The sequence below is a fragment of the Aaosphaeria arxii genome (genome assembly GCF_010015735.1).
Source record: "Aaosphaeria arxii CBS 175.79 unplaced genomic scaffold BU24scaffold_7, whole genome shotgun sequence".
In the NCBI taxonomy this organism is placed as follows: domain Eukaryota; kingdom Fungi; phylum Ascomycota; class Dothideomycetes; order Pleosporales; genus Aaosphaeria; species Aaosphaeria arxii.
In genome coordinates, this window is record NW_022983480.1 from 455,343 (window position 1) to 470,745 (window position 15,403).

The following is a 15,403-nucleotide window of genomic DNA, read 5'->3' on the forward strand; positions in this document are numbered from 1 at the left end:
TTCTTATCGATTAGAATATTTTTTGGAGGACGTTCGGTAGGGCTGACGAGCCACCGATGTCACCTCTTCTCGCAGCATCATTGAGGCATGAATTCAGGGGAAGATTGAGGTAATGCACTGCAATATTACAATATGCTCAATTGAATTGTCAACAATGCATGTTTCTCACGTCAAATATACAGCTCCTCTGATTCGGTTCTTTTCACAGTCATCGTCACCGACCCTGGTTGCTACCAGCCACCAGTTGACCATCCAATCATGGCCAATTTCGGCTGACGAGTGGAGATCCACCATCCCTGCTCTAGGGCTAAGCGGTCGTCAACTTTAAACAACCACCAGCATTTAATTCTGTTCGTACTGGACTGAACCCGCTCTCCAAACCTGCCCTCGAACCGAAGTCTCTGATTTCTCTTCCTTTCTTTGTGCGATTGGCGTGGAGAAGTACCCGTGTGGTCACTTTCAGGCTCCGCTACGAGGCATATATATCTTCCTGGTTTCAAGTCTTTCGGGGATTTCGACTTCGGAGATCTGACCTGCCGCTCGACACCCGAGTGAGACACGCATAATAAGAACCCGCCATGGCCTCCTTCGAAGACGCAAGCCAGAACTTCCTCACATGGCTCACCAAGTGTGGAGCTGAGATCTCGCCCAAGATCTCTCTCCAAGACCTACGAGAAGAGCACGCAGGAAGAGGTGTCGGCAAGTCATCCCCCTCCCGACCCCATACAGCAATCAGCTAACACCGCCCTTCTAAAGTCGCCACGCAAGACATCGCAGAAGATGAACTCCTCTTCCGCATCCCCCGCTCCGCAATTCTCTGCGTCGAGAACTCGATTCTGTCCACCGAGCTCCCGAAGACCACCTTCGACTCTCTCGGGCCCTGGCTCTCCCTCATCCTCGTCATGCTCTACGAGTACCAAAACCACGGCGCCTCCAACTGGTCCCCCTACTTCGACGTCCTCCCCACCGACTTCAACACCCTAATGTTCTGGTCCGAAGACGAGCTCGCCCACCTACAAGCCAGCGCCGTGGTATCCAAGATCGGCCGCGCCGGCGCAGACGCCAGCTTCGCCAACGACCTCGTCCCAGTCATCCGCGAATTCGCCGACGTCTTCTTCTCAGGCGACATGCACGCAGACGAAAAAGCCGCCGCGATGTCATCCCCAGAGAACATGCAACTCATGCACAAGATGGGCTCCCTCATCATGGCCTACGCCTTCGACGTGGAACCCGCCGTACCCCCCACCCGCGCCGTCGACGAAGACGGCTACGCCTCCGAAGACGAAGATGAAGCGCTACCAAAAGGCATGGTTCCCCTCGCGGACATGCTGAACGCAGACGCAGACCGCAACAACGCACGCCTATTCTACGAAGAATCCTCGCTCTCCATGAAAGCCCTCGCCCCGATCCCCGCCGGCGACCAAATCTTCAACGACTACGGCGCCCTTCCCCGCTCCGACCTGCTACGGCGGTACGGCTACATAACGGACAACTACGCGCCCTACGACGTCGTCGAGATCCCGCACGCCCTCGTCCTCGACACCATCACCACCACCGCCATCTCCCCCCAACTCACCCCCTCCGCCGCCGAAGAAAGAGAAGCCTACCTCTCCGAGCACCCCGGCCTCACGGAATCAGGCTACGACATCACGCGCCTGGACCCCTCGACCCCCCTCGCCGAGTCCCTCCCCGAACTAACCCTCCTAACGAAAACACTGCTCCTGCCCGCCAGCGAATTCGCGCGCCTCGCTTCGAAGGGAAAACTGCCACGCCTCGAGGTCGCGGACGCACAGCACGCGAAGCTGCTCCTTGAGATCGTAAGGAGGCGGAAGGCGCAGTATGCGACTACTCTTGAACAAGATCTTTCCAACCCGCCGGCAGGTGGGGAGGGGGAGAGGAGGAGAGAGCAGGCGTGGAGGGTAAGGGTTGGGGAGAAGGAGATCTTGAGGGATGTTGAGGCGGCGTTGGAGGGGGTTGTGAAGGGGTTTGATGATGCTGCTGCTGCTACTGGGGAGAAGAGGAGTGGGGAGGAGGTGGAGAATGATGGTGAGGAGGGGAAGAGGAGGAGGGTTAGGTGATCAAGAAAAGAGGTATCAAGAATATGGGAGAAAGGAGAGGAAGAGAAGAGAAGAGAGAAGAAAGAATTCACATCGTTACGTTCGTCATATCAACACTACAACCTCCACGTCCCCGCGCAACCGCCATCGTTTCGTTCTACCACAACTACAACCTCCACACCGACCCACCAAGGATGAGGACAGAAGAAGAAAAGAGTACATCGTAAGTTCAACCTCCTATCCATCCCATCATCACCCTGATTGCATGTTTCTATTGGCACAAATTCTGTTCTACAATTTTTTTTGAATTGCATTTTATGTTTTCTTTATGTTATGTATGCTGTTGTGCACATGTACCTTGCTTAGAGGATTTGCTTTCCTCGTTCCTCGACTTCGACTTCGACTTCATCGGCAGCAGTAGGAGCAGTAGCTGACGTTGCATGACAGACATCAACAAGAGTATCCTCTTCGGTCATCAATCCTCATCGCACAGCAAGCAGCAGCAGCACATTATTCCGCCGCGTGATACAACCTCGACGTATATCGTTCAACCACGTCGGACGGACACTTCGCCCTCGGCAACCCCCTCTCTTTGCTCGCTCTCTCCCTCGTCGCCTTCCGCGCGCACGACTCCTAACTCGAAAAACAATGTACAAGACTAAAAAGACAAACAATGGGTATAAAGGGTTTTCCACAAAGAAACATCCCAGCCAAAAAAGGACTCCAAAAAACCCCCCGGCGGCTCGGCCAAATCCGATACCGTGATTTAAAAAACACTCCGCCCAGCCTAGAAGAGAGAAAAGAGGAGAATGATGAAGAAGAAGAGGAAGAATCAATCAACAGTACGGATGGGTGCATCAGCGATCCTAGCCCGTGGGTGCAGTCGGGGGAAGCAGATGCCCTGAAGACGAGCGGTTATGATTCTCGATGGCGCGACGGTTCTGCATTGCTGCTGCTGCCGCAGCGGCGGCGGCTTGTTGCTGTTGGGCGTGCGTTTTGTCGCCCTGGCGCTCGATCATGATGCGGTAGCGGATGTGCAGGTTGTCCGTGTAGTCGACCGGATACACCTGCTCGTCTTCACTGCTATCGCAGTCGAACCTGTAGCGGTCGGCGACGCGCTCGTCGATGGCGTCGAGTTTCGGACGCTTCACACCGCGGCGATCGACCATTATGCGACCTCCTCGGCCTATTCGACGCCTGTAGCGAGTCTGTTCTTGGAAGGGGACGTCTTCTGGAGGCGTGGCATATCGGATTCGTGTGCCTCTGCTCGCCAGATCCAATTGCTTGTCCGGCTGGTCCACCTCCATCGGGCCGCCGGCACCTTCGGCTGATGAGGTAGAGGCCGGTGGTGTTGGTAATTGTGAAGATGTGAAAACGGGACGGAAATCCGACTTGGCAGCCGCCTGCTCCAAAGGTGGAGTGATGGGCCGCCAAGTCTTGTCGATCCAACCGACATTCCATTTTTTGTGTTTCAGCAGGTTCTCCTCGATGAATCGGTCGATCGCCTCGGACTTCTTGTTGAGCTGGTCCTCGAGATACACGAGGTCTGAGTCCACGAGGCGGCCATCGGGACGTACCGCGGGCGGCTTCTGGCCCATACCAGGGATGCCACGCTGGACCGCAGCGACGTCGACTCTCGGTTTTGGTTTGGGGGCAGGCTTCTGAAAAATCAGCAGAATTCAAATCAAAGTGGCAGAGTGTACGAACCTTCTGGTTGACCAAGAGCTCTTCGTCGTCGCCCTTGATACCCAACTTCCTCTTGCTCTCCGTGAGCGCCCTGCGACCCTCAAAGATTGCCTTGTCGTGGGCGAGCTGGTCTCGGATGATGACTTCTCGTCGCTTGACGAGGTGCATCAGCAGTCGACCATCTTCCAACTCCTTGCGCAACTTCTTGATCTTCTCCGTCACCTGCGCGTCTCGACCACGAGTCTTGCGCACTTGCCGCACTTCGCGACGACGGAAGCAGACATACGGGTCGGAGTCATCTGTCTCCTGGTTCGTCTCGAACTTGAGTTGGGGTAGTAAGGGATGGTTCTCCTTGAGTAACCGCTGCTCCTTCCAATGACTATAGATATCCTTTGCGAACCGTCTCGACGACTCACTTATCGTCTCGTCGAATTCCGCCTGGAGGTCTTCAAAAGAAAGCACGGGCGCATTGTCTACTTGAGCAAACGGTTGCTTGGTCTGCGAAGTCTCTTCGAAGAAGTTCATCACCTCTTCGAACTCATCTTCAGAACACCTTTCACGCTTATCCCTTCGCTGGTTGTAGGCTTTCAACCAAGCGAGGTCTTCAGAATTCATGCAGTACGGACATCCTATGGTATCTTCGACCGTGGACGAGTACCGTATGTACGTTGCAGGCTGTGTGAAGTTCTTGGGATAGAGGTCTTCATACTGCAACTTACTGGCGACGGCCTCTGGGGTGGGAATGTAGAGCTGGGCGATCTTACCGCCGCTCTGTGCTGCAGCTTGCGCCGCAGAGATGACGGCTTGCAAATGGTGCTCCTATCGAATATTATTAGCATCTGGATCCACGTATATAGATGACGCGCAGTGACAATAACCTGTCACGTGAGGAAGAAATATCGCGACAACAGGCCAGGGGAAGGAGAACAATAAAGACTCTCCGAAAACAGACTAGCGCGGAAAAACAGGAGGGAGAGAGAGAGATACGCACCCCTTCTTCGCCCTTTTCGACGCCCGTCTCGACCTTTGGGACGTGTCGAGCAGGATCATCATCGATGAGCTTCTCGACCTCATGCTCGCGCAGGATGACCAAGTTCTGCTTCGTCGACAGCTTGCGCTGGCGAAAGCGCTGGCCGGTGACGCGTGCGGTCATGATGCAACTGCTGGGCTGCTGCTGCTGCAGTAACGAACGACCGAGGAACGGAGCAGGACAGGGCAGGTCAGGCAAGCAGGCAGAAAGTCTGGTTTTCGCCTAGGGGGAGGGATGGGAAAGAGTAGAATTGGCGTTAATTAGGGGGGTAAGACGGCCGGACTCGCATAGGCGGTATTAATTGTCGCGCCGATACGAGTTTGCTATGAACCGTGTTGGCTGGCGGCGTGTGTGCTGTGCTGTAGTGTATGGTAGAGTAGTGGAGATGTGAGAATGGGGTGCGTGGTCGTGAGCACGTCCGCCTAAAAGGCAGCCCAAGGTAGTGGGTGAGTGCGCGCGCCGCCGTGGCCACCAGCAGCGCACCTCAACACAGCGGATGGGTGAGCGAGCGAGCGAGGCAGAGAGTAAAGGTGAAATTGCGACAAACACTCACGAGCCCAGTATCTCACCCTTGCCGCGACACAAAATTCGCGAAATGGGCACAGAACTGTAGCGCGCGGTCGGTTTTATCGGTATTCCGGGGTCGCCGCGAATTTTCGGATGGGCGTGGTGGAGATAATTGATGGAAAAGTGTTGATGGAGTTTCTCTTGGGGGACGTGACGGGCGGGCGAGGCAGACGACGGACGGGCAGGTTTGGATGTTGAGAAAGTAACAAGACGGTTGCTCCCCCAGTGGACGGTTTCAAACGCACGGAAGGAAAGGGAAGGGGCGAATCTGTGAGCGAGTGAGGGAAGGAGGCAAACTGGCCCGGCCAATCACAATGGCCACTAGAAGGGCTAAGGTGCACTTGATTTGTAGAGTCTAACGTAATTGGCTAGTCGGTTGGGTGACCTTCCGGAATGCGGTTGTACGTGTGTACACATTACGCAGAGTACAGCCCATTCACCTTCATCATCAGTCCTACTCCTCCTTCAGCAGACAAAGAACAGGAATTATTAGAAATGTCAAAACTGCGCATGACTCCTTACGGTATTGCGACAATTTGATTATTCTTTGCAAACACGACGCGTTTTGTCTTCCTTTTTCCAAGTTACCTACATGTATCTGCGCAGAGACGTGATGGTCGCATCCATCATAAATCATCTTCCCTTGCATAATTCAGCAGCTTAACGCTCTCTCATTGGTCAAATTACGAAATTGATTTCGTAAAATGTTGTAATTCTGGCGAATGAGCGGCGATGAATATTGCTTTTAATCAACCAATCATAAATTATTATCGCTTTCTTTTGCTTGGCTTGGACTCGAGAGTCGAGGCTGGGTGGGGAGTGGGAATGGGCTAGTATGAAGGAGGTTAGACCACAGTGTAGTTGAACTTCATGATCAAGGTGGAAGAGTTTACAACGTATCATGAAGACATCTATTTTGTTGTCGTAGTCGAGTGAGTACTTAGAGAATGTTGATGTATAGTTAAAAAGATCTCACAGGAGATGCGTCACTAATCGAAAGGACCATGTGTTGCTGCTAGGTGCAGGATACCAAGGCCGAGTCGACCTGGCGGTATGTAGTGACGGTATATTATCATTATATAGTACATGAAGTCGTTTCATCTACACCACCACGCGTACGTGTGTGGGAATGCCATAAAGGGAAAAATATCCAAAAAGGCGTCTACTTGATCCCAAGGAACTGTTTCCAATCCCCAATCATGTCTGCTAGAACACAGACGACGTCCGTATACACCGCACTCCTCAACTCCTCCTCGGTAAGATCGTCGCCGCACGAGAAGTCGCAGTCGATGCACTGGCGAGCCATCTTAATGTACCTCTTTCCAAGCGAGGCTAGGGATGACGGATCCTCTGCGAGGAGTTTCCGGGCGCTGATCACGCAGTGAGGCATTTCGTCAGTGCTGAGGCTGGTGATGTCCTTCTTGCGGCCGATTTCGAGAAGAGCCACGCCTAGCTTTGCGAGGGTTAGGTTGCGGATGCCATAGAGGTATCTCAGCTGGTTGTGATCGTGGCGTTTTCGACCTAGTGGAGTTGATCTTGAGGGTGGGAATTGGGTGCTGAGGTGTAGGGTTTGGAGAGATCGAGCGATGTCATCGTCAGTGGTGTGGCTTGGGTCGTCAAAGCAAGAAACGTCGTGGAGATCCCAGTCAGGAGCGAGCCAGGAGGTGGAATGGTACTGCAGTGTCGCGACTGCTAGTTTGTGTGCCATCGTGAGTTGATGCAGAACTTGAAGCTTTTCCAGTATGCTTGTGATTGGGTTTGAATCTTTGCGGGATATCCTCTTCGCTGCTTCTGTCTCACTGTGTCTCACGGCATCGTAGAAGATGAATTTGGATGTGTTGAGCGCCTCCTGAGTCTCCAAATAACCTAAACATGGATCATGGTGGCTGGTTGATAGACATGCGTTGCTCAGATGACAGCAAAAGCTTTGGGTTGCCCTTAGGTTTTGCATCGCAAAGGAAAGCGCTTGTGAATTTAGCGACATCATGGGCCCGACGCTGCTTCTGAATGCCGCTTTCGCCAAGTTCGCTGTCGACGCTGAATCCTCTGTCGAGGTGGAGGCGGAGGGTTCATCGAAATGTACTCGCTTTAATGCTTTCTTTCTTAGTTTCGTGGGAGCTTTGGGCGGTGCAGGGTCCAGTGAATGCTGCTCGACACGTAGTGACTCGGAGAGAACGCCCGCAATGGCTGGTAGCTTTTCAACAGGCCCCGTTGTTGTAGCACTCGAGGTGACGGACTGAACATGTAACCATATGGGAGGCTCGGCCGATCCTTTTCGACCTTGCACTGAGTCCCTCCTGCGACATGCGATGACGACATCTAATCGTGCAGTCCCGTAGTCAGCTTGTGCGTCTAATGACAATTTTGCCTGATGGTCCACGTGTGAGGCATTGGTACATGACCACGACTTCTGTAGGGTCTCGTACAGCCCCTGTGAAGCAGTATGAATGTCGGTATAGTGCCTTGGTACACTCCTTCGGACGGTGGCATCGAGGCGGTGAGGTCGACGTTTCTTCAATTTGCAACGTTGGGCGCGTAGATTTCCAAGCTTAACATTCCACTGGTCTAATTCGTCCAACCATTTTCGATACTGGTTCTCTTTGAGTGTAATGTTAAACGCTTGTTGTAGGTTTCTCAATCTGGAGGTTTCGGTATCGCTCCTGCTTAACTCGGCCAGTTGGGACTGTGTCTCTCGCAGCACATCGCGGACACGCACCACGACTGCCTCGCAGAGCTCATAATCTCGTTCCAAGAAACGGCGAAAGTTGTCCTCTAGCGACGGAGCTTTCCAACCTTGATGCTTCGGATTTACTATCATTTCTGACAATTCACTGGCATCTTCGACCACAGCCTTTAACAACAGTTGGCAGTCGTTGGCGAAGTTCGTTGCTGCGACACGAAAGCGAAGTTGTACATCGTAGACGACCTGAGCATGGTGCGTGAAGGTTTTGAGGCGGTCTTTGGTGGTTTGGAACGACTTGATGATCTCGACAACAATTGGTACTATGCCTATGGCAAGCCCAGCAACCTCGATGCCAGACATTGCGATTCTGAAGAGCAGAAAAAGTGCTTCGTCGAAGGCATTGCCATAGCCTGATATGAAAAGGAAGAGAAGAAGGGGAAGAAGGCTGAGTGAGAGGCGCAGGGCGGGGCTGAAGTTTGGGGGCCGCCGTGGCTGCATATCCACCCCGGTCAACCTCGATTTCTGATGAGTCTGATAAGTTTCTCATACTCGCAAGATTCGTGCATCGTTTTCAATCCATCTCGATACTAATTTAATATCATATACATTGCGCTGGCCCATCCGCGAGCAGTTGGATCATGGCTTCCAGCTCCAAGGAACTGCTACCCAGAACCCGTCACGAAGCCATCAAGGAGTGGCAGACCAAGACACATCCCGAGGCTGAGGCAACAACAAAAGCTGATATCGCATCTCTCTACGATGGGTTGCTTAGTTTCCTAAGACTTGCTCTGAAAGAATTGGAGAGTTGCGATCCTCGACCAGACTATGTTCCGTCACTGGAAAAGAGCGTGGCTACTCTATTCTTTTGGGGTCGTGATCTGGAAGTGCCGCAAGGCGAGCTCGACTTGACCCTTCAATACTCTCATCGTCTTCGCGATACTGTTTTGACCCTGCTTGTTTCGTTAGGAGATCTTCTGAGCCACGGTATGTCGTTCAAATCGGGTGTTGTGTTTACTGACACAATGTAGGCCTTGTGCGCATTGTCCCTAGTTCCAAAAAACGGAAGGCTTTGTTGGCCAAGTCCAATATCGCTAGATCCACAGAGCAAGCAAGATCGATACTTGAGGAACCTTTGGAAGCCGCGTGCTATGATGACTATGACGTTGCAGATCTTTGCTCGACGTTGCAGACCAAGATTGAAAGTCTCAACGTGCTAAGTGCAAGCCTCGAAACGCCGGCAGATGACGAGGCTGATGACGAAGAAGTCCGGCAATGGGAAGAGCGCGAGGACAGGTCCGCACACGAATACTTTGTCGACCTTGTCAGATCCCGGTTCCCTTCCGCTGATCGACTTCTTACCCTCAAACTTGGCCAAGCGAACTGGGCTCGTTATAATCATGTTAATCATGTTCAAGCTCTACGAGATGTCGTCGTAAGTGCGCCCGGACCGACGCCAGAAGCTGGACCCGAGAATGCAAAATCCGAGTTCCATGATTCTGGGATTGGTAGCTCTGCCTCCGGGGAAGTTGCACAACCCAAATATGCAGCAACTGTCGTGTCGAGCAGAGCGGAGGCGAGTCATAAACGGATGCCTCCCCTCCCTGCTGACGGTCGAGCTGGTAAACCCTTCCTATGCGAATTCTGTAACAAAAAGATACGGGTCCAGAGAACGAAGCATTGGAAGTGAGTAGCCTTTGTACGAGGTCTTTGGAAGAGTGAAGCTGACAACCACGGTAGAAACCACATATTTGAAGATATCTGCGCATACACGTGCATTTTCAATGACTGTTCATTCAATGGCACATGGTTTAAGGATCGAGTGGCTATGACCGACCATCTGGAAGTCAACCATAAGATCAATGAGACCACAACAAGACAAGCTTGCCCTCTGTGTCTTGAAAATATCGATGGAGGGCTCACTGTCATTGCTCTTCATTTTTCGCGCCACATGGAGGAGATAGCTTTGAGAGTCATCCCTCAAGGGGCTGATTCGGATGAAAGTTCCAATGAATCGGATGATGACTCTAGCCAGCCGGGCAATGATACTCCGTCAATTCAACCTGTTGCGGCGTCCGAAGTGAGATACACGAGGATAAGACCACTCGAATTTGCAAAAAGGGGATTGAAGGTGTACGATTGCGAGTGCGGGAAGGTAAGTCATAAACATCTAATTCGCTCGGTGACCATACTGACACAGATGTAGTCCTATACACGAGCAGAAAGCCTTAGGTAAGTCTCTCGTTTCACCTGATCTTTTGTTCCGAACTAATGCTGCCACAGGCGTCATAAGAAAAACCATGCTTCGGGCAAGCTCGACAAGGCTGTTGTGTATAAGCACATATGCAGCTTTCCAGACTGCGGGAAGTCGTTTACACGAGAGGACAACCTCAAGGCCCATAAGCGGAGGCAACAGTATAGTACCTTTGATATGTCATGAAAAAGCTTGTACTGACTATTACTAGCGGAGAGATGGAGTCTAAGGCTCCCATCCAGGAAGCAAGCGGCACGATTGTGGAACCTCCCAATCCCGTCAGTTACCCCATGGAACCTTGGATTCCTGCTGGGCCCCAATTCGATACGAACAATCCTTTTATTGTGAATCCCGAATGGCGTGGTCCCTTTGATCAGCATGGCCAGAGCCTTTATACGCCTTACAAGAATGGTGTCATTCTACTTGAACCTGACCAGAATGAACCTGACCAGAATGAACCTGACCAGAACTTTTATACGCCTAACTCTCCATCTGGTCTCGCATTATTTGGACAACATGAACCTGGAAACGACGCTCCGGTTGACTCTTTTAGCCCGCTTGATGATAAATTTTATGCAAAGGAGCAATCAGGATCTCTCTGGCCGCCAGATCATATCTTCAATCACCAAAATTTTGGTCCACATGGTCATATTCCACTCGAGGCCAGCTCCCAAGAATACTCTTATGATCCGTCTGATCATACCCACCAGGCGAACACACCTCAACGAGATTATTCAAATGGCCAGCCCGGTCAATTTCAACCTCGTCCGATATCGCCAAAATTCCATCTCTATGATGGAGTTAACTATGGCTCTCGTCGTACTGTTATGATGGATCCCCCCCCCTTAGAAACTCATGAAACTCATTCGACGAGATACACTTGGAATTCTGAGATCCAAACCTCGACTTTCTTGCCAAATTATACTGGCCCCTCTCAGTTCGAACGTCCTCCAAGTCCTGCGATCGGCTCTTCAAGCAATCGGCTGAAAAGTTCACCTTTCCAATTGGACTTTCGTCGTGCACCTAGTTCACCCTACTACCAGCCGGCCAAACGTGATCTAGCTTGGTACCGAACCCACCAGGAAGCTGTATTCAATAAGTTCGAGCGTGAGCCTCGTCCAGCCCCTGCCATAATACCTGCTTCGCCTGCTGCCTCACCCCCTCCAGCACAACATCGAATCTCTTCCCCTTTCTCATTCCCAGCTTCACTTGATGCCTCACCCCCTCCAGCACAACATCGAATCCCTTCCCCTTTCTCATTCCCAGCTTCACTTGATGCATCACCTCGTCCAGCACGAGATCGAGCCCCTTCCCCTCCCTCGCCACCGCCGGCAGAACCCCAGGAGGATGCCTTCGTCCGGTGCAGATGCAAGAGAAAAGAAGACGACCGAAACAAGGTCCGGTGCGAAATTTGCGGCTTGTGGTAGCATATCTATTGCTACTACCCCTCCGTCAATGATGTTCCAGACGTTCACGAATGCGTTCGTTGCCGACCTCGTTCCATTGCTCGTAGTACATTCACCAATTTCAACAACGCCCTAATATAGACGCGGACGTGATCGTATCTTATATCTTGACTGGTTTTCTCAATGCCATGGGGCTCACTTACCTTGGGAAAAAGTGAATGTTTGTGCAGCAGCTAGCATGCCTAAGGGCGATCAAGTGTTTCAAGGACAAGGAGCAATTTCTGTTGTTAGAACAGAATCGTGGTTATAGTTAGTTATTGAATCATGTACACCTAAACGCAGTGATTCGAATATATGGCATCCCATTCTCCTTTTCAGCTCAACAAAGACCCAACATTTTGTGAATAGCCCCGATACCATGTTCTTACTCCTCCTTCACCATAGATGTCCGGAAACTTCACATCCATGACTTGGCAACCGCGTCTGAATACGGCTATCATCCCACTGTATAGTAGTATTCTAGCCATCAGCATTCTTCTCATGCAAGAAGTAGGAAGCAAACTCAACGCCCGGGAATAACAGCAGCAATAGATCCAGCCTTACCGCCTCGCCAACACACGCCGTCATCATTCCGCCCCACCGGGATCTCTGTTCCCCCATTATACCGACCGTCTAGATCTCACCGCTGGCACCAAACAACCCGATGTGCACGGTGGGCCTGATATGCAGGGAGGCTCGATGTCGTCTAGTCTGATTTCCCCCTCCACGATCGTTCGGGCAGATCTTACGCGCGAATGCCCATTCACCTTCACAGATCGTGTTCCCTCGCGAGGCTTAGTCCACTGGGGGGAAACAAGGTCCCGCGTGTCGGTAAGTCGGGGTGATATCGCTTGCCGTCGTTCATCCGTCGTCGGCTACAAGAAACGAATCACTGGTCGAGAAAGGGCGGCGGTTTAATGAGAATGCCATGGTGATATTACGCCTTTCTGACGCGCGCGCGCATGATTGGGGCGGAAACGCTTCCGTGGTGTCATTTGTAATGGCCTCGGTTGCTTAATCATAGGCCTCCGAGGCCCGGTTTTGACGATAGGGCAATTCCAACATTTCTTGGTGTTTTTGCTTTGCCGCTGGGGGGGATGACAGGGCTGAAGTGCATGCGCGATCCTGAATGTCTTAAGCGCTCTGTGGCGGTGGTGTCTTGGAAGGTGACAACTGCGTGTTTACTATACATTCACATTGAAATTGCGCCCTAACGATGACACGAGTAGGATACTGCTGAGATATGGTGTCAGGTACAAGTCGGACACAAGACCCAGGACCGATCCGACTGTGCAGGGACCCTTACAGAAATGTTTTTCAATTCCTGGTCGTAGATCATATTTGCTTCATACTATGCTCGAATAGATCAAGAAGCCACCCGGAAGGTATGTATTGCGAGTCGGGCGTTCCGGGAATAAATTATGAAGAACAAGTCGCAGGCGCCGTGGACGTTGTATTCGCTGTCTGAGTTGATTGTCTCATCTCATCTTTACAGATTGTTGGCTGTGAAGTATAGTCAATACTGTAGGCAGAAGGTCTCAAACCATTCATCATGCATCCGTCAGCCTCGAGAACTGTGGGCGGCCAAGGCGGAGCTAAACTCACACGAGCATTAGTCTCCCTGGCTTCAACTTGTCAAAGAAGACCTCCATCAGCCCTATTAACCTGCCCTACGACAGTTTCTCAAGGCTGTTGGTTTTCTTCTTTTATTTTTCGACTTCACGCCTTATTTAACATCCTTGAATATGTTGAGCGCGTAACGGAAAAAAAGAGGTTGAAAGCTCCATGCCCCGAAAGCGCTCTGGGAACGACGTCAAGGTGCTGCTGCAAGATAAGGGGGACGGGGTTCGCTCTAAAGTTCCGGCAAACACGACCAACACAACCCCCTCCTCCTCCTCTGCCTATGAGCGAGCGAGATTGCTTGAATCGCGGACGAAGGTACTGCTTTAGTACTTATGATGCCCTCCGACAAAGGTAATCTCTCCTGTTGGAAACACAACCCACCATTAAATGTAAAAACATGCTGAACCTCGCCCAATCAATAAAGTTTACAAGAAGAGACCTCATCGCAAGGTAAAAAGTGGATGTATAATCTGCAAGCGTCGCAAGATAAAAGTATGTATGCCTCGTCTATCTTCTCGCTCCTGGTGCTGTTATTAGTTTGTTGTCAAGACGTATGCTCATGCCACCCGCACATAAAGTGTAACGAAGAGAAGCCGCAGTGTGCGAATTGCGCACGGTATTCGGCAGAATGCATCTATCCATCGTTGTCTTCTGAGGTTGTTACAAGCAATGGGGTCATGATATCTACGACGCCGCCTTCTGTGCAAACTCCTGAGAGCATGCCTTATGACGAACCGGTTACCCCGCAGTATCCCATCGGATCTGGCGATATACCTATGCGCGATCTTGCTTTGCTGCATCACTGGACATGCTCGACGAGCCTGGGTTTTGGCGACGACTTCCCTGGTGCTGCTGATCCGTGGCGCATCGATGCGCCTATCATAGGACAAAGGTTCCCCTTTCTGATGCGAGGAATTCTATCGATTGCGGCTATTCATCTTGCCAGAATATCGAGCGACCTACCAACAAGACACAAGTATATTAGGTTGGGCGCATACCACCAAGATCTCGCACTGCCGGAATACAGAAAGGCACTCACGGACGTGACTGAAGAAAACGTGGCCGCAGTCTTGGTGTCTGCTGCCTTAGCGATGGTCTATTCTTTCGCTGCCCCCCCAAAAGATTCGTCCTCAGCATACAACCACGACGCTCGAGGGTGGTTGTTCCTGCATCGTGGAGTACGTGAGATTCCACCGCAGTGGGCCGAATGGATAACCAAAGGCCCTTTCAAAGACGAGATGCGCCGGCGAACACTACCGCGAGTCGATCCCACACTGAACCCGGAGGATTATCGACTCGTGCGCTTGTACACGTTAATATCGCAGCTACCTGTCGAAGAACGAGAGCAACGACCGCACTACGAAGACGCCATATACTGGCTCCGACAGGCATTTGCCCATGTTTACGCGCCGCCCGAGGTCCACCTTGGCTTCAAATATGCTATGTTACTTTGGATTGAGAGAATTCCACAGGGGTTTACGGATCTCATACAGAAGGAAGAGCCGCTCGCGTTTGTCCTTCTTGCGCACGCCTACGTGCTGATAAAACGCACGGAGGCTTGTTGGTGGAATCCTGGTCTCGCCAAATACCTCATGTCGGAACTACAGGACCATCTGAGTGCAGACCTCCGGCCTTGGGTGGCTTGGCCTCTGCAAGTTTGCGGGTTGACTTGAATGTTTCATAACATCATCCGACTCAGCACCACATAGGAGAGGTTGGAAGTTGCCGCCACCCGCCATGCCACACTTAGCTCATGTCTGGCTACGTAGCACTACGCAAATGTGTTACACATGACATAAAGGCAACGGGACGGTAAACGACAAACGACAAACGAAAACCAGACGCGCGCATGCCCACGTTCTGCTATTTCCCGGAGTGGACAGTGGTCGCATTCCGGATGTGCCTCCTACCAAATCACCGTTTGCTCTGCATCTAGTGACAGGCTCGGGATGCGGAACAAGCGGTTAATCTGATCGATCAGAAACGTGGATGGCGTCCGAGGAGCGAGGAATTGGTTCATGTAACCATTCATTCCGTATTGACGACCTGGAATGCGGAAAT

General features: G+C 51.8%; 5 protein-coding genes across 5 annotated transcripts; 3 read left to right on the forward strand and 2 right to left on the reverse strand.

The window, feature by feature from the left end:
- Window positions 1–340: 340 nt before the first annotated feature.
- On the forward strand, window positions 341–2,078 carry BU24DRAFT_494555 (SET domain-containing protein; the record flags this gene model as incomplete). The annotated part of the gene is made up of 2 exons (XM_033534060.1): window positions 341–699; window positions 757–2,078. Exons 1-2 carry the CDS (start codon window positions 579–581, stop codon window positions 2,076–2,078), a joined length of 1,443 nt encoding a protein of 480 aa, XP_033380917.1. The 5' UTR covers window positions 341–578.
- An 845-nt stretch (window positions 2,079–2,923) lies between these two features.
- Window positions 2,924–4,896, reverse strand: BU24DRAFT_464955 (uncharacterized protein; the record flags this gene model as incomplete). The annotated part of the gene is made up of 3 exons (XM_033532236.1): window positions 2,924–3,718; window positions 3,765–4,562; window positions 4,735–4,896. The coding sequence occupies 3 exons, from the start codon at window positions 4,894–4,896 to the stop codon at window positions 2,924–2,926; spliced, it is 1,755 nt and encodes a 584-aa protein (XP_033380918.1).
- Window positions 4,897–6,247: 1,351 nt separating this feature from the next.
- Window positions 6,248–8,506, reverse strand: BU24DRAFT_442997 (uncharacterized protein). The gene has a single exon (XM_033530563.1). The coding sequence runs from the start codon at window positions 8,381–8,383 to the stop codon at window positions 6,503–6,505; it is 1,881 nt and encodes a 626-aa protein (XP_033380919.1). The 5' UTR covers window positions 8,384–8,506; the 3' UTR covers window positions 6,248–6,502.
- A 69-nt stretch (window positions 8,507–8,575) lies between these two features.
- On the forward strand, window positions 8,576–12,042 carry BU24DRAFT_425218 (uncharacterized protein). The gene is made up of 6 exons (XM_033528688.1): window positions 8,576–9,007; window positions 9,052–9,706; window positions 9,761–10,175; window positions 10,227–10,252; window positions 10,304–10,435; window positions 10,486–12,042. The coding sequence occupies exons 1-6, from the start codon at window positions 8,662–8,664 to the stop codon at window positions 11,699–11,701; spliced, it is 2,790 nt and encodes a 929-aa protein (XP_033380920.1). The 5' UTR covers window positions 8,576–8,661; the 3' UTR covers window positions 11,702–12,042.
- Window positions 12,043–13,263: 1,221 nt separating this feature from the next.
- Window positions 13,264–15,324, forward strand: BU24DRAFT_254746 (uncharacterized protein). The gene is made up of 3 exons (XM_033522440.1): window positions 13,264–13,693; window positions 13,767–13,834; window positions 13,921–15,324. Exons 1-3 carry the CDS (start codon window positions 13,675–13,677, stop codon window positions 15,013–15,015), a joined length of 1,182 nt encoding a protein of 393 aa, XP_033380921.1. The 5' UTR covers window positions 13,264–13,674; the 3' UTR covers window positions 15,016–15,324.
- The last annotated feature ends 79 nt before the right edge of the window (window positions 15,325–15,403 follow it).